Below are 23450 nucleotides of genomic sequence, written 5' to 3' on the forward strand. Positions count from 1 at the left end.
ACCCAAAAGACGATAACTCTTTTCTTCCATAGGGTAACATTGCCTGGTTTCACTTGGAAATTCTTCTAAGTGTGGAGTTTCTAAACTTTAAAATATTCACCTAAAATCAACCGAGTAACGAAAACGAAAATTCTCACCTGCTATCATGAGAGATCCTGGTGCCCAGCACTGACCCTGAAAAGTAATTACAACCATACTTACCGCTAACCCAATTTTCTTCCATAGGAAACCATTGACTATTTTGCTGCAAAATTTCTTCTAAGTGTTGATTTTTGCAAACTACAAATATTCTTTAAAAATCGCACCAACTGTGAAAACGTAATTGCTTACCTGTTTTAAATAGATGTCCCAGTGCTGAACATAGGAGCCCAGCACTGGATTACAAAAGTAACGAGAACCTACTTAACCTGTACAGGGCTCGAAAAATCTGAAAAATGGTACTAGTCCTGCAGATCTAGTACCTTGAAAAATCTCCTCGACCTAACAGTAACCTACAAGACCTCCTTCTCTGAAAGCGGAGCAAATGTGACAAGATAACAAGATTTAAAGGCATCTTTATTGCTCATTTGCTTTGTGAGCAATGAAAAGGCCTTTAAATCTTGTTATCCTGTCACATTTTCTCAGTTTTCAAAGACAGAGGACAAAAGTTAGTATGTTTTCCTACTCGCCAGAAAGGGCGAGTAGGACCTAAAAATAGCTCGACCTCATTAAATTTGTGGATTTGTCGAGCCCTGCTGTAATTTGAATTACCTTCCATAGGATAACATTGCCTGGTTTTTGCTGAAAAAGTTTGTGTCGATTTTGCAAACTTACAAATATTTGTTAAAAATCGCCTGTATGACAAAAACTCATTTTTTCAACTGTTTACAGGAGATGCCCCAGTGCTGGATCCAGGATCCAACACTGAGTTGGAAAAAGTAACAATAACCCCACTTACCTGCTAAGTGAATTTCCTCCCATAGGATAACATTGGTGATTCTATGTGAAAAAAAATTTAAGGGTCAACTTTTAAAATACAAAAATATTGCTTAAAAATCACAACTGTCACCAAAACGCTTTCACTCAATTGTTTGCAGGAAATGTCCCAGGACTGAATCCAGGATCCAGTCCTGCGGTTAGAAAAGTAATCCTTAAAGTAACTAATTGCATTCAATTAGAAATTCCCATTGAGCTCAATGTATTATTGTGTTTGAAATTGTGTTGCCTATTGCAACCACTGTAACGGTTATATTCAAAAGTCTATTGCCTATTGAAAAGTATTTATCTAAAACATCTCATCCTGAGAAAGTATATGTTGATACCCATGGTTGGTTCTAAAATAAAACTATATATTTTTTATACAAAAACCATTGGCCTAGAGTTCAGTTCTTGAGTGTGTGAGACCATTTGCTGCCTGAGTGTGCACAACAAATGCTTTACACTGTCCTCTGATACTGCCTTACTGCTCGACCAAGCTACCACTTTAGAGAGTAAGGTTATATCCAACTTTAGCCTCTGCCAAACCTCTGGGGACTGTGGACTCTGTGCACACTGTACCTATTTGGGAACAGTATACACAGAGCCACTTTCTAACTGCTATTTGCCCATCTTCTGCACTTCAGTACAAAGCAGAGTTCTTTCCTTCACACAACTCTCATTGGGGCTGTTTTCAGATGCTTGTTGTTGATCATCCAGATTCCAAAAACATTTTGAACCTTCATTTTAGCACTAAGGCTATGGACATACCCCATCCTACAGTGAAACTGGACCCCCCCCCCCCTCTAAAAGCCAGTTAGCAGCTGAAATAGGCAAAGCCTTAGATTTAGTATCCTGTGTGCAATCCTGTAGGTGATCCCGCCATCACAAAATCTGGATTCAAAAGGCTGAACTAACAATTCTGAAGCCAGAGACTCACTCAGCAACTAAAGGGAAAAGCAAACCTTGAAGAGCCCCAGCCTACAGATGTTGCATTAGCAACAAAGGTTCAAAAAAGAAAAACAAAGGAGGAAAAACAACAAAGGGGGTGGCTACACATTTATTTCATGTTAAAACAGCCATTATCAGGCACAAGTAGTATGTATTTGTGTGTGAAATAAGTTAAAGGCAATATCTTGAATTTGGCAAATAATGCTTCATATAGGTCTATTATGGGATGATGTGGTTATACAGATTATGACCTCACAACCATTCAGTGTCACCCTGACAACCATGCTCAATACTTGGATTGTTTGTGAATTAATTTTTGGGTTTTCACCATTGAATTTGTGTGATTATTTTACATTATTGCACAATTCTTTCCATAGTATGAATATTTCATGAAGCAATTCAAGGGATTAAATGGCTCATAATCCTGAAGGATCAAATCCAGATTCAGGATTCTGTCCAAATAAGAACAAGCATTTGCAATGCAGGAGGTCTCGCATTTGTCAGAGTTAGAGCTATTGGCACTGTAAATGGCTATTTCTTTTATCTATGTGCTTTGGTTTGCACTGTAGTGGATGTATGAACAGAGACATAGCTGCAGCACTGCTTAGAGGATTTGAATGAGGATTTACCACTGGGACCAGAGAAGCAGCTGCAGCACTGTGTAGAGGACTTAGAATGAGAAATTACCAACAGGACCAAAGATGCGGTGGTAGCACTTTGTAGAAGACTTAGAATGAGGAATTACCACTGGGACCAGAGAAGCAGCTAGCAGCATTGGTTAGAGGACTAGGAATGAGGAATTATCAATGGAAACAGACGCAGCTGCAGCACTGCGTAGAGGACTAAGATAGGGGAATTACAACTGGGAACAGAGACACAGCTGCCACATTTGTGACCAGATAAAGAACAAGATTTACAGCCCCGTCTACAGAAATGGAGCTCTGAGCAAATGAACCATAATAAATAGAAAAAATGAAATATTGAGTTAAAGGAAGCTAGCGAGTAAAGACAAATTTCTAACATTCTAACTTTGTGACTGCTCAACTCGATCTTCAGTGATCAAGACTCTGTAGATCATATGTGAAAACAAAGGTGCGAAGGGGAGAACATATGGATGGCACCAACATCCTGTGATGTTGGACAAATTACTTAATCTTAACTTTCATACCAAATGCAGCTCAAATTAAGCAATGTGGTTTAAACAAGGCAAAGAGCACGTTCAAGTATTCTTTTTGCTATGGTGAGTTCAGCAAAATACCGTCTCAAATCAAGCAGAGCTGGAGATGGTAACAGAATATTAGACGCAAATGCAATTGGGGAAAAGGTATAGCGTAAGAAGGCGGCTTTGAAGCTGGGAAACTAAGTTGGAGTTTTGGCATGGCACCAACATCCTGTGATCCTGGGAAAATTACTTAATCTTGACTTTCGTAACAGAAGCGGCGTAAATTACCTAATGTGGTTTAAACAAGGCAAAGAGCATGTTCAAGTATGCTTTTTGCCATGGTAAGTTCAGCAAAATTCCAGGTCAAATTAAGCAGTAGTATAGAGAATGTAACAGAATAGCAGAGGCACAAATGTGCTTTAGTTGTATGGGTTAATAGTGAGCAAATTACTGCATCTTCACTTTTGTACCAGAATAAATTGCCGTGGTAAATCCCTGAAAACCGTGGCGAAAAGCAAGCAGTGTTTATACAAGACAAATTGAGCAGTAGTATAGAGAATATACCAGAATAGCGAATGCCATTGGGAAAAAGCTATAGCAAAGAGCATGTTAAATTAAGCTTTTGCCGTGGTGAGTTCAGCAAAATACCGGCTCAAATTAAGCAGTACTATAGAGAATGTAACAGAATAGCAGAGGCACAAATGGGTTTTAGTTGTACGGGTTAGAAAAGGCAAAAAGCATTTAAAAGACCGCACACGTAAATGACAAATGTGCTTTACTTCTCCAAATTATAAAAACCATTAGAAAATATCACGCCTAATAACATCGTGGTCAACTAATACAAAAACTATAGCACAAATGTGGTTAACTTCTAAGGCTTAGAAATGGAAAAAAGCATTAAAAGGACTGTGCTCAATAATAATATTGAGGTCTGCGGGATAGAAAAAGCAACAACAAAAATGCTGAAGCAGCGCATGTCGGGCCTGAACATATACAGATTAAAATGAGCAAGCTGCACGGAAAATTAAGGTGCACAGACGCTAGGTTTACCGCAAGGTGCGCTGCCAAAATAAAGCACCTAGAGAAACTCATTAAAGAGTGTTCACGGACTCAACACGTACCGTGTAACCACCGAAGTAAAGGGCCCAGTCGCCAGGGGAGGTTACAATTTAAAACAAGGCGGTACTATGGAGGGACTGAGAAGCGTACTAAGGAATCAGAAGCCAGCATTTATGAAGGACAATGCTACAAGCCAATGACCGATTTCGGAGAGCGGGCGGGGCTTCTCCTCCATATTCCAGGAAAACAAGTCTCACAGAGCAGCTACCTTAAAAGCAATTAAAAGAGTTCCTAGTATTTTTGATAATTCTGTTCTTCTAAAGTATACTTTTTTCATTGGAATGTTAATTTCCTATTCAACTACTGGCCCTTAATCTCTAAAACACTTATTACCGCAAAAGTTTGCCATCACTTAGTTCCATGATTCTAACTATGCAGTACTGCGAGAGATTGCGATCTGCAACTGTGGGCTACTTTTTTGGGGTGGACTAATTGTGGGCCCAATTAAACCCTGCATTTAGGAACAATTCTACCTACTCCACATGCAACCCAGGACTGCAAGAATCAGACAGGCACACGGAGCTATAGGGCCACAGCAGCAACGTCACGAATACAAATACTGACTTCATGTAACTGCCGGGACTTGTAGTGTCACCTTTAATTTTGTAAAGAATACTTAAAATTCACAAAAATATTAAAAGCTGGAGGTATTACTTTAAAATGATGACAATGTATGGATCTCACTGAGATTTCCCAGGTAGTTTCGTTTTTAGGTTGAGCCTGGGCAGCACATGCACTACTCTGACAGTCATGCTGTAAGGGAGTATGCATTTGAAACCCCGCCCACTCTCCGCCCATATTTGTCATTGGCTTGTGTCATTATCCTTCGTAAATGCTGGCTTCTGACTTGTAAATAGGCTTGTTAGTCCCTCCTCAGTACAGAATTGTCTTAATTTGTAACCTCCCAAGAGGTCACCTCCATTTATATGTGTTGTAGCTTGGTAGGCTTTAATTACAAGTTCCGAGCATTATTTTGTTTAATGGTTTTCACATGCCTGCTGTTGCAAGCAGGACAGGCTCTCTTGCAACAACTTTATTTTATTTTTTACATAGCACGCCACGCTGATCGTGGCAGCTGTGCCTTTGGTTTACTTGCCACACCAAACGCGGTCACGTTTTTTAAAAACTATTTTTTAAATGCCCCATGGGGCACTTATACTTTAATGTCCAACGGGCCAAGGCAAATGAAAGGGGCGTGGTCGCCATTAAAGTGAAAGAGGGGAGCTTTTACTGAAAAAAAAGCATTGGCATAGTCAATAGGTCTCGCCTTTGGGACCTTATAAGTGTTTAGCCATGCAACAGTTGATGTTGTTGCACCAAGGATATTGTACTGCATAACTAAATACTTATAAGGTTCCAAAGGCGAGACCTATTGGCTATGCCAATGCTGGTTTTATTTTATGTATTTTACTTAACCTTGCATTCCGTAAGAGTGCTAGCTAATTCCAGGGTGTTGTTTTTTTGCATTTTTTCCAGAGTAGCATATTCATCTTCTATAGTGCATACTTTGAACGCAGTGCTCCATGTGCTCATAATGGGCAACAATTGATAAGTCTGGATTGGAGGCTGAATGCAGTGCTTGTTTTGACGGTGCTGGTCAGTGGGTTAAACAGGTGTTCAGAATGCATGGTCATCCAATCCTTGGCCCCTCTGCAGGGCACACATTTTAGTCGCAATTGTGATTCAGTCCAAATGTGTGTGATGGAAGTATACAGTTGTTAAAATATTGCATATGGTGAAAGTAAAAGAAATTGCAGTGTTTCCAGGTGAGTGGGTGCGTTGTGAAGTGAAGATGATGCGAGGAAGAGCCTTTAATAAAGAGTGACAAGAGGGTGGTGAAGAGGAAATAGATGGGGAGTAAGAGATGGAGATGTGGTGGGAAAAGGGCATACGTCTCCAACACACAGTGAACAGAACAGACGAGACCGAGTCACTCTGAAGACCTCTACCCCTACCACAGTCCTCAGTAATGTTTAATTCAGTCTCACAATTTCCGGATATTAATTATTGAGAACAAAATAATTGCTATTAATAATTTATCTTAAACATCTAATTACCACTGACAATGCCAGGAGTCTTGGCTGGTTTTAGGTGTATGTCAGTTGTAGTCTTGGATATCTGGATGCAATAACAGAAAGCTCCGACAGGCTCCAAAATACTGGATGGGTGGCACGCTATGATAACCACAGAAATGTTGTTTACGTGTATAAGCCATGCAATTGATTAGCTAGGCCACTTTTAGATGCCCCCACTTATTTCATCCCACTTAAAGTTCAGGCTAAGCCAAGTGTGCATGGCCGGTGCCTACCAGGAACACAGAGGAGCCTGAAGAGGATATATACTGTAGTGGACCTGACAAAAGTAACCAAGGCATGCCAGAGGATCAAAATCCACACTGGACTAATGAGTCACAGCATGTGAGAGGGCAGAGCCAATAGCATGCCAAAACTACAGTGGACCCCTAACGCCAATGTACACAGGCAGAACCGTCTAGCAACATGGAGGTCAAGGCATGTCCATAGAAAAGAGCACTAGGCATTCCAAAAGGCATTGGCCGAAAGAAACATGGGATGGGTGTGGACGCTGTGCCGGGCAGACCGAAAGTTGTACAGACATTCCAGAGGTGCAAAAGCCTCACAAGGGCAATGAAAACGACTCACATGCACATTAAAGCCATGACATGGGAGAGGGAAGAGGCCCAGACATCCCAGACATGAGAAGACCAAGGCCCACCCAGGCAAGTAAGTTTGCAGAAGCTCTGGCATACGAGGGGTGGTACACAGTGGCGGTGCGTCCATTGGGGGTGTTGCCCCACGCACAGTCACACAAAAATAATAAATTATAATTCCCTAAATGGCAGCGCAGCGCACTAGTAGAGTGACTGTGAAGTGACAAGCGAGCGCGTGCCGTGCACTCACTCGCAGTCTGTGGGTGTGTGTGGGGGCGGGGCTGCCGCGGACGTGGGAATAGCGCAGCAGACATTGATTCAATTCACTGCGCATGTCACGTTTTGGGCTATTATTGTTGAATCCTGGCCCGAACATGCGCACACGTGTGTGTGCTGTAGTGCTATAGCACCATCGACTTCAGTGGCGACTGGGACCCGAGGGTGCTTCTCATGACGCAGCCCCCTGGGTCTCATTATGGGCAGGGAGTAACCCTGCTCTTAAGCCGCTGCTGGCGCAGTGGCACTGGTAATGCAGCGCCAGGATTGGCTGAATCTTTCACCGCGCAGCGCAGCAGCATGGTCATCATGATGACTCATGGTGCCGCGTATGGCCAATCACACTGCGGCAATGTGAAGCCCTGCAGTAGTGATTGGCCATTCCTACGCTGTCGGCACACCACGTCACCGCGCCAGTGCGCCTGCTGCCACACGAGTCGACAGTGACACTCGACACGAGAAGACACGCGGAGTCAGATCAGATCAGACTGTCAGAGAGAGTCACCAGTCAGGCAGTCACGAGCACGAGTCGTCGAGAGAGAGAGAGTGAGACTGAGAGTCAGAGGAGAGAGAGGAAGCTCAGTCAGGCAATCGTTCTCCCATTATCCATTCATCTTTAATTCTTTCCATATAATGTAAGTTTTTTTATTAATGTGTGTAACACTAACAGTATAAGGCAGTGCAGCAGCAGCGCTCGGTCGGTCCCTTGAATCAGAGAGGTGCAGGCAATGACGTCTAGTACTAGTAGTCTGTCTCTCTGCCTGATCTAAGTTGATATACGCAGGTTCCCCTTTCCCCCCCTGGTTCCGTTAGTGATGTGTTGTGGCCCCAGCTAATGAGATGATCGCCACTGCCTGGCCGACCATGTAAGTGATGGATTTATTTAGGGCCTGTTTACGGCTCCTTGTTTACTGCCGTAAATTGCAGCCGCTGACAGTTTCATCTGCATTCCGCTTTCCCACCCTACACTGGTGGTTACAGAATAGGGCGGCCCGAGAGTCGTGCGACAAGGAAACGCGAAGCCCTTGTATGCATCCAAAAACCGGGCCCTTCCGCCCATAATACACACTTCAGAATTATATTTCAAATCCAATATACAGCGCCGGTCGCCTCTGTGAACATAAAAGTCATTTATGCTGTTAAGTTCGCTGGCTGTTCCGCGGGCACTCCAGCTCACCATGAGAACCACTGGCTAAGAATGTAAATATGTTGCTCTCTACCTGCAGCGTGCCGGAGAAATGTACTGAAAGGGAGCGACGCGGGCATGTACAATTACCAGTGAGGGTGAACCTGTTACTCGTGGAGAGACCTGATCGGTTCACGGGGGCAGGTGTTGCTTTATTGCTGCATCTCTGGTTTATTGTTGATATGTGCTCCTGAGCTCTGTTTCAGAGGGCGCTTATAGGGGATTCAGTGCTTCGGAGTGCTTTGCAAGTTATGTTCCTATAATTAGATTTTAGGCGCCAGGGACTAAAACACATTATCTTACAGTAGGGCCAGAATTCTAACAGAGGGATTTCAAACGTGTCTTGCAAAGCCCTGCCAGACCACCGGATCGCATTACTTGAACACGTATTTGTATGGTTGTGGCAGTCTGTGCCAACAAGAAAGCCCCGCTACAACTGGCAACACTACCACGCTTACAGCTCGTAGAATATAACAGAACAAACTTAAGGATGTGTGTGCCTGGGAGTGCGTGCTCTACTTTTGTATTCACATTTTGGCTTGATAATAAGGGGCTCATCATTTACAAGAAATAGACACTTCGCGGTGCCGCAAGCCAGCTGGCAGCACCACGCTGAATCATAATGAAAGTGCAGGGATGTGTTATATTTACGGCAAAACAATGCATCCCTGTACTTTCCTTTGCACTGGAGCTGTGTAGATAGCCTTGTGCCAACGGAGGCACACATGCGCCATGACGCAGCCTGTTGAGCAGAAGAAGCTGGGGGACGCATGGCAGGAGTGTGAGGGGGACAGGCAGGTGATGTGAACTGCTGATGAACGGCATGGTGGGAGTCTGAAGCAAGGGGCCAGGCAGCACTGCAGCAGCCTGAGGGAAGGAACAGGGAGATACAAGCCGTCGGGGCCAGGTGCCCTCCAGACCCTTTCAAATCGTTAGGAATATGTTCCTGCCTTCCCTGCGAGCAGTTTAGTTTGATTCTTATTGGCTGATGGTCACTTACAGGAGTGACATTTTCTATCCTATTCACCAAACAAAATACACATGTCCATAAACATCAAGGAAATGCCATGGGCGTGTCCGAAATGTGATGGACAACCCATTGTCTGAATGGGGCTCGCCCAAAGAAACTTCTGACTGAAGGGGGCTTATCCAAAGCCCACTTCTCTATGTATATGTGTGAATGTGCCTGAAATCTCACTACCAACCGCACCTTAAAATATATCATAAGAACCAATGATTATTGAATGACAAAATAATACAGCAAAAGCTCCACCACACCAGTAACTCCAACTCAAAATGCAGAATAAGTGGGAAATCGTCAACAGCACTTGACGGCGGTCGAGCACAGGAGGAGGTGTGAGTCAGTAGCAGAAGAGGTGGAGTGACCCATGGGCACCACCTTTTAAAGGTGGCTGTGCCCACCCACAGCTTCCACCTGCAATCAAGGCCTCTGCCACTCATGAATTCAACTGTAAGGCAACACTTTGGCTTCAACCCCCACAATCATAGGAGGCTGGCACCCATGAGACTACCATGACAGGCCGCACCCCACGTCATCCCTTGGCATCCTCTGAACTTTGTCTCACCCCATTCAGAGTGAGCCTCACTGCAATTCTTTCAGCTATAGGGAAGTCAGTGTGTACTCAATGGAGCCACTGAAAACCACGTTTTCAGTCTTTGAGGCATTCAGTCATAGGCAGCTCTGCCTCATTAGGTTATGTATATGTCTCTTCCAGCTTATGCATTTTTTATGCTGTTTATGTCGTTGCTTGGATCAAAGTGGAATGACCGTGTAATTAATTGTTCTACCCCTAGGTTTTGGCCTTTCTCGCTGAGCAGAGTCATGGTAGTCTGGTCTTTTTATCACCTCTGTTGAACTGTGGGACTTTTCAATGTATTCAGGTTAACAGCTATTCCTACTGGATTAATGGAAGAGCCGCTTATGTGCCGTTTCTGAGTCTAAGTTTGCACAGAGTCGCTTTGATGTGAGTTTTGTATCTGAATGAGTGAGAGAATAACTGTGCCATTTCTCTTGTTTAGAAGCATTACTCAGTAGTTTGTATTGAGTTGTCGTTTTAGAGGGCATCCTGCTGCCCACTACATGGCACTGGTGATCTATTGTGTGTGAGGGTGAAATGGACTATCTAATAATGTCTGTAGTATCTTTGGGTGTTGGTGTGCATGAGGAGCATATTGTGAGGATATTGTTAATGTTTTTCCTAGAGAGAGATCAGAGTTTTGTGTAATGGAAGTTTTGACTCATGGAAAGGTAGCGCAGAACTTCAGAAGGTTAATGTGCCTGCTGCAAAGAACATGTACCTGATGCAGATCACAAAATGCACATGATGTAAATAGGTCAGTGAGTCACTGCATTTGTCAGAGAGATCATTTTGTTACTTGCAGTTTGTAAGTTGTAATCCGAACATACAACAGTGAGCTATTATTAACTGTCATCTAAGAGCTGCATGCAAACTGCAAGCAGGTAAAAATTGTAGCGTTATGTTTTTTCCCCCCCAGTCTTTGTTTGATTACCCTAATGTTTCAAAAATAAATTGTTATATTTTTATTTTCAGCACCTGGTAAAGCCTGAAACATTAACTGAACCACTACCTAATTTTTGGACAGAGAACAGGAGGACCCAACCTCCTTTGCTGCTCTTTCATCCCGTCTACGACCCAGCAAACAACAGTGTTAAAGGTAAGGAAACTGATGATATCTTTTTTTAGATTGGAATTAGGGCTATGTTTGTGGTCACTGGTCACTCTAGATGGTGGTTGGGGTGGGTGCACATTCTGAAGATTGTTCTCTCAGTGGATAGCATTTACTAATACTGAGCCTTAGCCCTGTGCTTTGGGCAATAACGGTTGTTAAAGGCACTATCTATTCCTTCCTTGCCTTGTTCAAGGCCCTCAAACAGTCTCTTTTGCAGTGTCTTCAGCAACCACTATGGCACACAAAGGCAGCAGGCAGTAAGGCTGTATTTTTAGCAGTCCTGTTGTCCAAAGGGGAGCTTTGGAGATATATTGCGATAATGCACATGATAGATGTACTTATACTGAAATTTGATATTATTGCACCAAATCTTATACGTTGTACTTTGACTATTGACAGGCTTCTTTCATATTGGTAAGGACAGCATCGACATCCATGATGAATACGGTAGAACAATTAATTACACGGTCATTCCATGCACGGCCACTACAAGATAAACTACATACAAAGAGATTAGGACCTGATCGGCCAGACCTACAACTACAACAAGTTACCCAGGACAGAGGAAAATTGAACACACGTACATTCTCAAACACCTGGTACACAAAAGCTGATTGGCTTACAGGGTGTCCGTCAAGAAACAAACTGTTCTGCTTCCCCTGCTTGCTGTTTAATGGGGATTTTCCTTGGACAAGAGAAGGAGTGATAGACTTGAAGAATCTGTCTGAAAAAATCAAAAAGCATGCACACACAAGAAAGCATATGGAAAACGTGACAAGTCTGGGAATGTTGGGCGACACACCGATTGAGCAGCACATAAACAGTGCATACCGCCAAACAATACAGAAACACAATGAAGCAGTTGATCGGAATAGGCACATACTATCAAAAATAATTGATTGCATTTGTTTCTGTGGTGCTTTCGAACTGGCATTGCGAGGCCATGATGAATCTGAAGATTCCACAAATCCAGGAATATTCAAAGGCCTTGTGGATTTAATAGCAAGCATAGACAAGGAAATGGAAGCACATTTAGCAACTGCTACAGTCTTTAAGGGCACCTCTAAAACTATACAAAATGAACTCCTCGAGTGTATGCTCGAAATTATGAGAAGCCACATTGTCCAAGAGTTGCAAAACACAGACTTTGTGGCTATTCAGGCTGATGACACCACTGATGTGGCCACACAAACACAGTCCGTATTAGTCTTTCGGTACCTGGACAATGACAATAATGTTGTGGAGAGGTTCTATGGTTTCACTCATTTAAGAGACTCTACTGCAGAAACCATTACTGCAGCTATACCCAGTCAACTGAACTTCATTTTTCCAGAGGTGCACCAAAAAAAAAAACTTATTGCACAAAGCTATGATGGTGCGTCCGTAATGAGTGGAAGCCTTGGTGGAGTACAGAAAAGAATTAGAGATGTGTACCCTTATGCTCACTACGTGCACTGTTACGCCCACCAACTTAATCTTATTATGCAGCAGGCAGTATCAAAGATCTCCGAGACACGAATTTTCTTTCAGGATGTAGGAGGCATGGCAGCATTCTTCTCACGTTCCCCAAAAAGAACGGAAGCACTTCAGGAGATTGTGGACAAAAGGGTTCCAAGGGGATCCTCAACTCGTTGGAACTTTAACATACGTACAGTCCAACTAATATATCAATATAGGGAGGACCTTGTGAAATGTTTTCATAATATAGAAGTCAATGAAACCTTTGATTTCAAAACTCAAAGTGAAGCCCGTGGCTTTGCTAGAACACTAGAAGATAGAGAGTTTCAGTTCTTTCTGTTTTTATTTCAAGACCTAATGTCAGCTGTCGAAAATTGATACAATCAGTTACAAGCACGAGAGATCGATACTGTCTCTGTGAAAAGAAATACCGCTATGTTTGTTGAGCGCATAAGCATAGTGAGAAATGAGGTTGACAATTTAGACAGCAAACTGCCAGAGGCTTCAACTTTTGCAAACCACAGGAAAAACACCACCACTCTGGTCCGAAATGCAAAGGAGATATGTGACATTGTAATTGTGCATGCACAAGAACATTTTGCTTTCACAAAACATTTGGTGAGTGCCGCATTATTGGAAAGTCAAAACTTTGCAAAATATGGTGAATCCTTCCCCGAGCATGCTCTGCATGAGGCTGTGGAAGCTTATCCTATGCTCAACCAAGAGGACCTCAAAAGTGAGTTGACTGTACTGTACTCAATGCCTGTGTACCGAAATGCCAGAGATGCCAGGGCTTTGCTGACTTTAATTCATAAACTTAATATGGAAAATACATTTACAGAGACAGTGACTTTACTTAAAATTGTCATAACCACTCCTATGACAACAGCAGAGGCAGAACGATCTTTTTCCGCCTTAAAGAGGATTAAGACATTCCTAAGAAACACCATGCTTCAGGAAAGACTAAATGCTTTGGCAATGCTCTCTATAGAGAGCAAGTTAGTTCAAAATATCTCAGATTTTAACGTTCAAGTAATTGAAAAGTTTGCTGCTCTTCAAGACAGACGTGCTGATTTTAGATACAAAAAGTAAATATGTATGTTCAATGCTGCTAGTTTCCGACCACCTGTTTAGTTGTTTGTTAAATAAAAAACACCTGTGAGGTACTCAGAAATGCATTATATCTCAAAGTCTGTTATGAAGCTCTGTGGTTATACTGAATAAGCAGCTACCTATGTTATATGACATGATCTCTTTATTACTGTAATAATTGCACTTTCTTCATTGCTTTATTAACCTTTCTGCTTTCTCAAATTTGCTTGAAAATGCACCATTTTTCCACTCTTTTTTCAAAATTTTCTCGGGGGGAGAACCCCCCCGAACCCCCCTTAGGTTGTCCGGGCTCGCTCGCTACGCTAAAGTATGATAAACATTGTACGCCGCACCACTTTCAAATGTCACCGTCCGCCACTGGTGATACAGGCCCGAGTGGGCTTGAGGGGCAAAGTCCGATTATTTTCAAGAGAAGCCTGCCTACTAGGCAAGTGAGAGCTACAATAATGCCAAGGCACAAAGATTGAGTACAGGAAACAGGCATGGAATTATTATAAGGACTGTGTACAGGTGAATACGGTGATAACCTAATAGAAAACAAAATAATGCATATTTTAGGGCTGCCTACCGGTGGGACGCTGAAAGCTAGCAACCAAAACTGTGCGTGTTTAAAGTGTGCAAAGATAATTGGGTCACACTAAGAATCGAACCATCTAGATTTGGACACTTTTTATGAGGCTAACTGAAAACAATATGTAAAGATGACAAAAAGCAGTCTTTGTTACAGTAACAAAACTCTTCCTAAAGTCAGTCTAAAATATTCACCCCAGTTTCCTTACTCAAAAAAAAACCAATAGTATTCTTTCTATAGAGCTCGTATTTTTCCGCTTTTCTTTGGAAAAACTGCAAACTCAATATTCTCCCGGAAGCCTAGCAGTCACAGGTGATCCATTAGAATATCGATTAGAAGCAACGGAGTAGACGTACACATCAGTACAATAAAGCATGCATCACGTAGTGCTGTGTGACTGTGAAGCTTTTCATTCAAGGTTAAAAGCTTGCCCAAGGGATGGCCAAAGCGGGCAACCATCCTAGAGACAGATTAGCAGTGACAGCTAGAGTTATCTCTTTACAAAGCTGGGCCATGTAATTCACCCAGTACCTTATCGGCGTAAATTGTTTAAGAAATCAAAACTTACAGATAACATTAAAGCAGCTGCAGTGTCCCGCGAGTGGTGCGAGCGCGTTCGTGTGAAATCTGACACAAAACAGATGCCACACTGCGCGCCGCTGCTCGTAACCGCAAGCCATAGGCCTGTTCACACGCATGAGCGTGTGAAAAGTCCAGAGCGATTCCAAGAAGTAGTTTTCCTAGTGCAGCGCATGCACGCTGCACTAGGCTCGACCTAATAAAGAGCTCACCTAACTATTATTTTCAGTAACATCTCAGCTGAGGAAGCATGATGAAAAGAGTGGTTGATACATTTTGTTGGACTCATTTGGGTGAAAAGGGGGGCAGGTTTTTCAAGGTAAGTGGATTTTTTTGTCCTTTGATCTGCTATCAACATATCTTTATTATGCATGGAAAGAGCCTCACCATTTTCTCCCAACATAACCATGATTTCGGAATCTGTGAATTCTCCATTAACGATCTCCAACTCAAACTCGCCAAGCTTTTTTTTCATAGAAGGGTATTTATACATGCACATCTTCTTGATTTCTTCTTCATTTGCTGTCTCTGCCACTTTAAAAACCAGTGAAGTTTCTCGAAACCGTAGATTTTCAGTTGGAACATAGCCATCCAAGAAAATGTTGATGCCTGAAGGAGGATTATAAATTGATTACTCCGGTAGAAGAAACAAAATCACAGTTGACCATTTCCAAAAAAGGCATAGCTGTGATAATGTAATTTGGAATCTCAAATCTACTGTGCCTTTGCTATCAAGATAACACTACAATTGTAAAAGAGTCTTTAATATTTCACCAGGGAATGCATCACTTAAGGTGATGGTGTGAATGCAGAAGCTTACCTTCTCGTACGCTAAAAGGCATCGTAACAACACCATAGGCACTTGGTACACCATAAAGGCAGCAGATAAAGTCAGAGAGATAGTCCAAAACACTCAGATCGTGCTCCACAACAATGATGTACCTAAAAATAGAACACAAAGGTTTCGTCACAGGACTGCGCACTTGAGTGTTTACATTGCAGTATGTTAATATAGTTGAACAACATTTTACCAACAAGAAAAAGGAAAATGTTACTTAAGTATCTGTTTGTAGCATGTAGAGCTATAGATTCACATGCTGTGCATACTCCTGCCATCTAGTGTTTGGGTCGGACGTGTACAGTTTGTTTTTGTTCAAATATGTCTTTTCAAGTCACAAGGTATCGTGACTCCACCTATCTCTGGTACTGCGGGTTGGGCATCGGCTGCATTGTTAGCTTATTTTTCCCGCACAGAGGGGAGGATGTAGATGAAGAATAAGATAGAGAAGAGAGGACCATGCAAAGCAAAGTGTGAAAAGAGGACACTTTCTGCAACAAACCACAGGCAATCAGGGAGGAGAATGAAGATTTGCGAACCCACAGCACTACACGCCATTAACAGATACTTACAGGGTAACATTTTCCATTCGTGGCATGTGTAGCTGTAGATGCACGTGCTGTGCATTAACTGTAGAGCAGTCCTCCCAAAAGTGGTAATTGAGCCCAAGGATGTTGCAGAAGATTGGAAAAGTGCTTGCAGGACAGCCTGGCCAACATTTGATTACTGGCAGGCCAGGACGCCACGCAGCAATGTTTAGTAAATGAGTGAGGGGAAGACCATGTAGCTGCTTTGCAGATATCAGCTAAACAAATGTTATCCAGAAAAGCTATTGAGGCCCCTTTCTTACGAGTGAAGCTGGGTATGGGAGGGACATGCAAGGGGTCTTTTGGCTTTGGCTTAACTGGTCTGTATGCACCAAACAAGCCAGTGTGCTACACCTGCTTTAGAAAGTGCATGTGATGTGTGGTTCAGAGAAAGATACAAACAATTGTTAAGTCTTACAGAAGGGTTTTTATATGAAAGTGGGTTTCTATTTCAGTAACCCCCCACACACTTTTTGCTAGATTTCTGATGCACTTTGAGTGTGCACTGGGTCCCTGCCAACCAGGTTCCCAGGGTCAGTGTTCTTTCCCTAATCTGTACCATTGTTTCTACAGTTGACACAACTCTGGTCTAACTCTAAGTCTCTTGTAAGGGGTACCTATGGAACCAAGGGAGTAGGAAGTTAGCTCTGTATATACTATACCAAAACGAGGTATAGTGTGCACTGAGTCCAGTGGAACCCCAAAGGGTAGGCAGAGGTAAAAGTAGATAGCAACTTACTCTATATTTGTGGTAGTGTGGGCGATCAGTGAGGCTTTATCAGATGGTAGTGTTAAGCATTTGTTGTACACACTCATATTGTACACACTCAGACATCTCTGACCAATTTGCTTTGTATAAGAGGAATATGCTACTTACCAGTATGCATCTGTTCTTGGCATGTAGAGCTGCAGATCTACACACTATGCATAGATCGCCATCTGGTGTTGGGTCCGGATGTTTGCGCTGGTTTTTGTCCTGGAAAATCTTTGGCAGTCACAAGGTATGTGACTCCTCCTTAGGATCATAGTGCGCATGGGCATCGGCTCCATCCTCAAATTGTTTTTTGCCAGCAGGGAAATGATGGAGCTTTGTAAGAAACAGGAAGATGCCCTTGTATACCGTATCTAAATAAGATAATACTGGAACAGATAAAGGAAGCCGGGGAGGCGGGTGGGCGTGTGTAGATCTGCAGCTCTACATGCCAAGAACAGATGCATACTGGTAAGTAGCATATTCCGTTCGAGGTATATGAGCTGCAGATTACACACTATGCATAGATTGTATAGCAGTCCCATTCCTTAGCGGTGGCCACCAGTATCTGTTGCAGTAGTCTGAAATAGGGTTTTGAGTACAGTTTGGCCCACACTGGCTTGTTGTTTTGACTGCACATCTACACAATAGTGTTTCGTGAACATATGAGGTGTAGACCATGAAGCTGCTTTGCAGAGGTCATCTAATGGAATGTTCCTTAAGAATGCCATAGAAGCCCCTATTTTTCTTGTAGAGTGGGCTCTAGGAGGAACAGTTAAAGTGCGTTTTGCTTTATGGTAGCAAATATGTATGCATTTAACAATCCATCTGGCTATCCCAGACTTGGATATGGGATTGCCTTTGTGTGGTGGTGAGAAAGAAACGAAAAGTTGTTTGGTTTTTCGAAAAGGCGGTGTTCTTTCAATGTAATAGAGCAATGCTCTTAACATCTAAAGTATGAAGAGCTCTTTCTGTGACTGTGTGTGGTTGCAAGAATAATGTGGGCAACTCCACAGATTGATTAAGGTGTAAGGGGGAAATGACTTTCGGGAGGAATTTAGGATTAGTACGGAGAACCAACTTATTAGGATGTATTTGTAAGAATGGTTTCTGAATCGTTAGGGCTTGTAGCTCACTAACTCATCTTCGAGAAGTTATGGCCACTAGGAAAGCAAACTTCCATGTTAAGAATTGTAGCTCACATTTATGCAGAGGTTCAAAAGAAGGTCCCATTAGTCGTGTGAGAACTATATTTAAATTCCACATAGGTGAGGGTGGAACTCTGGGAGGAATTATCCTTTTGAGTCCTTCCATAAAGGCTTTAATGGCGGGTACTCTAAATAGTGATAAATGTTGTCTATTTTGTAGATATGCTGCTATAGCAGCAAGGTGTAGCCGAATAGACGTATAGGCTAAGTTGCACCTTTGTAGGTGTAGCAGGTTATGATATGTTGGATAGACACATCTAGGGGATTGATCGTATTGTTATGGCAATATACCACATATCGTTTCCACTTGGCTGCATAGCATGCTCTAGTGGTAGGGCGTCTAGCCTCCTTAATGACGTTCATACAGTCAGAAGGTTAAGGTAACCAAATTCTAAGATTTCAGGAGCCAGATCGCAAGGTTGAGCTGAGCTGGGTCCGGGTGTCTGATCTCTCCACGGTTTTGGGTTAAGAGGCGTGGTGAGAGGTGTAATCTTTGGTGTGGGACTACTGACAGTTCTAGCAATGTGGTGTACCACGTTTGTCTGGCCCAAGTTGGAGCAACTAGAATGAAAGTCAGTGAGTGTTGCCGTAGTTAGCGCACCACTAGTGGTATGAGTGGGAGAGGCAGAAAGGCTTACGCAAATCTGCCCGACCAGTTTATCCATATTGCATTGCCTTTAGACAATGGGTGTGGGTATCTGGCGGCGAAGCTTGGGGATTTGGCGTTTTTATGGGTGGCGAAGAGGTCAATCTGTGGTTGCCCCCACATTTGAAAGTATGGTTGAAGAACTTGTGGATGGAGTTCCCATTCGTGGATCTGTTGTGTTTGACGACTTAACAGATCGGCTATGGTGTTTTGGACTCCTGGGACGTGTTGGGTTAGGAGAAATATGTTCTGAGGTATAGCCCACCTCCATATGTTTTGTGCTAGCTGGAAGAGCTGCAGAGTGTGTGTCCCGCCTTGTTTTTGGATGTAGTACATGGCTGTCATGTTATCTGTGCGGACTAAGAAATCCTTGCCCGATATTTGTTTTTGAAATGCTTTTAAGGCTAGTAATATGGCCAGTAATTCCAGGTAATTGATGTGGAATACCTTCTGTTGAGGTGTCCACCTGCCTTGCATGGTGTGATGTAATAGGTGAGCTCCCCAGCCGGAGAGTGATGCGTCCGCTGTCATGACAATCTGAGGAACTGGCTCTAGGAACGGTCGCCCTTTGGAAAGGTTTTTGGTGTTCCACCACTGCAGAGAGTGATGAGTGCGACCGTCTACCAACACCAGATCTGTTAGCTGACCTTGAGCCTGGTTCCATTGGCTTGCTAAGCACTCTTGTATGGGACGCATCTGGAGTCTTGCGTGAGGCACTATGAATATGCAAGAGGCCATCATCCCTATGAGCTGCATGAACACTCGAGCTGGGAGAGAGTGATGCGGCTGAAATTTGGGTAGGAGAGCGAGAATGCTTGCTCTATCCTTGCTGGACTGGCTAGGCTAGCGCTTTTGAGGCGTTTATTGTGGCACCGAGGTACTGTTGTGTGTGAGAGGGTTGCAGATGAGACTTGGTGTGGTTTACTGTGAACCCCAGGTCGTGGAGTAACTGGATAGTCGCGCGAGTGTGATGGACACACTGGTTGTACGAGCTGGCTTTTATGAGCCAGTCGTCGAGGTATGGGAAGACGTGAATGTATTGTCTTCTTAGATGGGCTACGACTACTGCTAGGCACTTTGTGAATACCCGTGGTGCTGTTGTGACTCTGAAAGGGAGTACTTTGAATTGATAGTGCTGCCCGTCCACTACAAACCGGAGATATTTTCAGTGAGCAGCGTGTATGGGAATATGGAAATAGGCGTCCTTGAGATCTAAGGTGGCTAGGAAGTCACCCTGTGAAAGTAGAGGGAGGACTTGTTGAAGTGTGACCATGTGGAAGTGGTCTGATTGTATGTACAGGTTTAGTGGCCTGCGGTCTAGAATAGGTCTCAGACAGCTATCCTTCTTTGGTATGAGAAAATACAGGGAGTAAACTCCTGTGTTTTGTTGGTGCAGGGGAACTAGTTCTATTGCACTTTTTTGTAGTAGGAAATTACCTCTTGTTTGAGGAGTGACAAATATTCTGCTGACATTGGACGCTGTTTGGGTGGAATGTTTGGGGGTAGAGGTAAGTTCGAGACAGTAACCTGATTGCACTATTTGTCGCATCCGCCTGTCTGTGGTGATGTTGGTCCAGACAGGAAGGAACTACTGTACTCTTCTCCTGACAGGAGTGGAATGGTCCGGGGGAAGCGGATGGAAGTCATTAGGCAGGGGTGGAGGCAGAGTGGGTGTTGTTAGTCATGCCTCTGCCCTTGTTAATGTTGCCTCTATATCCTCCTCTGTGGTAACCTCTGATGAAGGTGGGTTGGGTGGGAGCATTGTGGGAGGTGGATGGGGAATCAGACGAGTATCCCCTGGAGTTGCCCCTGTAGGATGAGCGACAAAAAGAACGTTTAGGGGGGTTGCGATTGCAAGGCTCCCATTGATTTGGCTGTGTCTGTGTCCTTTTTCATCTTCTCAAGGGACGCATCAACATTAGGGCCAAAAAGGTGTTATTGGTCGAATGGTTGATTGAGGATAGAGCTTTGCACCTCAGGTTTAAACTCGGAAATGCGTCGCCACGCGTGCCTGTGAAGAAGGACGCTTGTGTTTACTGCACTGGATGCGGTATCTGCTACATCAAGAGCACACCGGATAGAGGTGTTGGTGATAATTTTACCCTCTTGTATTAGGTCGTTGGCCTTATGTTTGTATTTGTCCGGGAGGAGTTGGAGTAGGGACTCTAACTCATCATAGTGAGCCCTATTGTATCTGGCTAACAGGGCTTGAGTATTTGCGATGTGCCAAATATTAGCTGCCAGGGACGCTGTTTTTTTGCCAGAGGCGTCCAGGAGTTTAGACTCTGTTGTCTGCGCATTAGCCCTTTTCCTAGCATTTGAGACCACCATGGAGTCTAATGGAACAGGGCCCTTAATGTAAGCTGGGCCTGTAGGGGCAGCTTTATATTTTTTCTCAATTCTAGGATTGATGATTCTAGTCCTGACAGGGTCTTTAAATACTTCTGTAGCGTGTTTAAGCACCTCTTTGAGAATGGGTAAAGTGGATGTTGACCTTTGGGTGGTGTCGAAAGTGTCCATTACAAAATAGTCTTCGACCGGTTCTGTATGCAAGTCAACCCCGTGGTACTGGGCAGCCCGGTGTATTAGCTGATTAAACCCCATGGTATCTTCTGGTGGGGAAGGCCTAGAGGGGTAGATGTCGTCTTGTGGGACATTAGGCGTATTATAGTCATCACAGGGGTCAGGGGAGTCTGGTGGACTGGGGTCATCTAGTGGCATGTTGTTGTCACCATCCCCTATGTCATCATATGTGTCGTCATCTACCGGTGTAGGGGATTGCGTAGGAGAACGAGGTTGGGGAGGTGGTGGTGGAGGAGGTGGAGAAGGTACCCCAAGAGGTGATGTGGCTATATCCCTCTTTTTAGGTGGTGGAGCTGCTGCAGGCATGTCCAGTGGTCTTTAGTTAAAGTTTTTTGTTGAGGGTCTGGTTGAAAAAGCTCTTCTGAAGAAGTTTGGGTGTTCGGTGTCGGCATCAAGGGTTTTTCGGCGCTGGCTGCGGAGCGGTTTTGGGCTTTGAGCCATGTGATTTGTCAGTCTCTGTGTGCTTCTTCGGTGTCAATGCTTTTTTCGGCTCCGAAGAGAGAGAGTCTGAACTTTTGGGGAGTGGCTTTTTCGTCAGCTCAGAGTGTTTTTTCGGTGCCGGGGAGTCACTGGTTGGAGTCTTCGGTGCGGAGGGCTTCGGGGTGGAAGTAGCGGTCAGCCCCGAGGATGGGTGCGGCTTCTTTTTCGGTGCCGATGATTGGGTTTGGGGACTGGTGGCAGGCAGACTCGAGCCCAAGTCGCCGGAAGGCTTGGTAGGCTTCTTTGCCAGGCCCGAGGGCGGGGCATGGGAAGCAGTGTGTCGTTGTGCACCTGAGCCCGAGGGTGAAGGTGTAACCGAAGCCTTTGTTGTTGTAGGGAGGGGGTCGGGTCGACGTCTTTACTTAACGACCCGTTGAGCTGGAGCCACTTCTTCGACGTCGGAGTAATCTGCTTCGGAGGCGCTGATTAACTCTTCGACCCGCTCCTCTGGCACATCGACACCCTCCTAGAAGATGTCGTCGGGGATCGAACTTGACGAGCGAGCCATGGTCCTTCGAGCTAGTCGATCCCGGATGGTCTTCTTCGAGCGGAAGGAGGAACAAGCGGGACAGTCTCTCGCCTCGTGCTCGGGAGAGAGGCAGAGGTTACACACCTCATGCAGATCGGTGCAGGGAAACTTCGACCCACATCGAGGACACTTTTTGAAAGGCGTCCTTTCCATGAGCCAGATGCCAAGGCTCGAGTCGGCTCGAAGGCCTTCTTCGACGACCGGAATCGAAGACTGGTAGAGATGCTCGCCGATTAGGGTTCGCGTTCGATACAATACCGTCGAAAGGGTGAAGGATTGCGCGTCAAAACAGGAATCTGTAACGGTTCCGAACTGGAGCGCAAGAAACACACCCAAACCCGATGGCGGAAGAAAACAATCCGAGGATGGCGCCGATGCCCATGCGCACTATGATCCTAAGGAGGAGTCACATACCTTGTGACTGGCAAAGACTTTCCAGGACAAAAAGAAGTGCAAACATCCGGACCCAACACCAGATGGCGATCTATGCATAGTGTGTAATCTGCAGCTCATATGCCTCGAACATATTGTTTAGTTACATTTATTTCTTAGAACAAAGCAAGCCTGGCACAAGTAAGTGATTTATACTTTGCAGTAACAATACAGTTTGGATTGCAGTTGTATATATACTTTGGTTTGGTTACAGTAGAATTACTGGAAATGCAATACCTTAAAATATTGTACATATACTTTATAATGACTTTTCAATAGGATGTCATGTGAATTACTTTGCAGATTACTTTTCTTACACAGTGTAGTATACATGGATACAGCACTGGGACATTTCTTGTAAATAGGTAAGTAAATGCGTTTTAGTTATTTGTACACAGCTATTTAGATTTGATAGGTTTTCCAACTCCACACTTGGAAACTTTTTCATAGAAAACAGTCAATGTTATCCCATGGGAGGAAGGAAAATGCTACTTACCAGTATGCATCTGTTCTTGGCATGTAGAGCTGTAGAGTTGTATACTTGAGCATAGATCTCCATCTGGTGCTGGGCTCTGATGTTTGCAGTTTGTTTTTGTCGAAGAAGAAGTTGTTAGTCACGAGAAAGGGGACTCCTCCTTATGGTGACA

At 44.0% G+C, this 23450-nt stretch overlaps 1 protein-coding gene across 1 annotated transcript in view; it reads right to left on the bottom strand.

Moving 5' to 3' along the window:
- The window catches only part of ABCE1 (ATP binding cassette subfamily E member 1), a 245438-nt gene that overhangs the window by 119091 nt on the left and 102897 nt on the right, over positions 1-23450 (bottom strand). The window contains exons 10-11 of the mRNA XM_085641610.1: positions 15570-15691; positions 15137-15358 (exon numbers count right to left, since the gene is read on the bottom strand). Coding sequence (XP_085497736.1) covers positions 15137-15358; positions 15570-15691 — 344 coding nt within the window. The remainder of the gene's footprint in view (positions 1-15136; positions 15359-15569; positions 15692-23450) is intronic.

The sequence above is a fragment of the Triturus cristatus genome, chromosome 2_2, assembly GCF_964204655.1.
Source record: "Triturus cristatus chromosome 2_2, aTriCri1.1, whole genome shotgun sequence".
Classification (NCBI taxonomy): domain Eukaryota; kingdom Metazoa; phylum Chordata; class Amphibia; order Caudata; family Salamandridae; genus Triturus; species Triturus cristatus.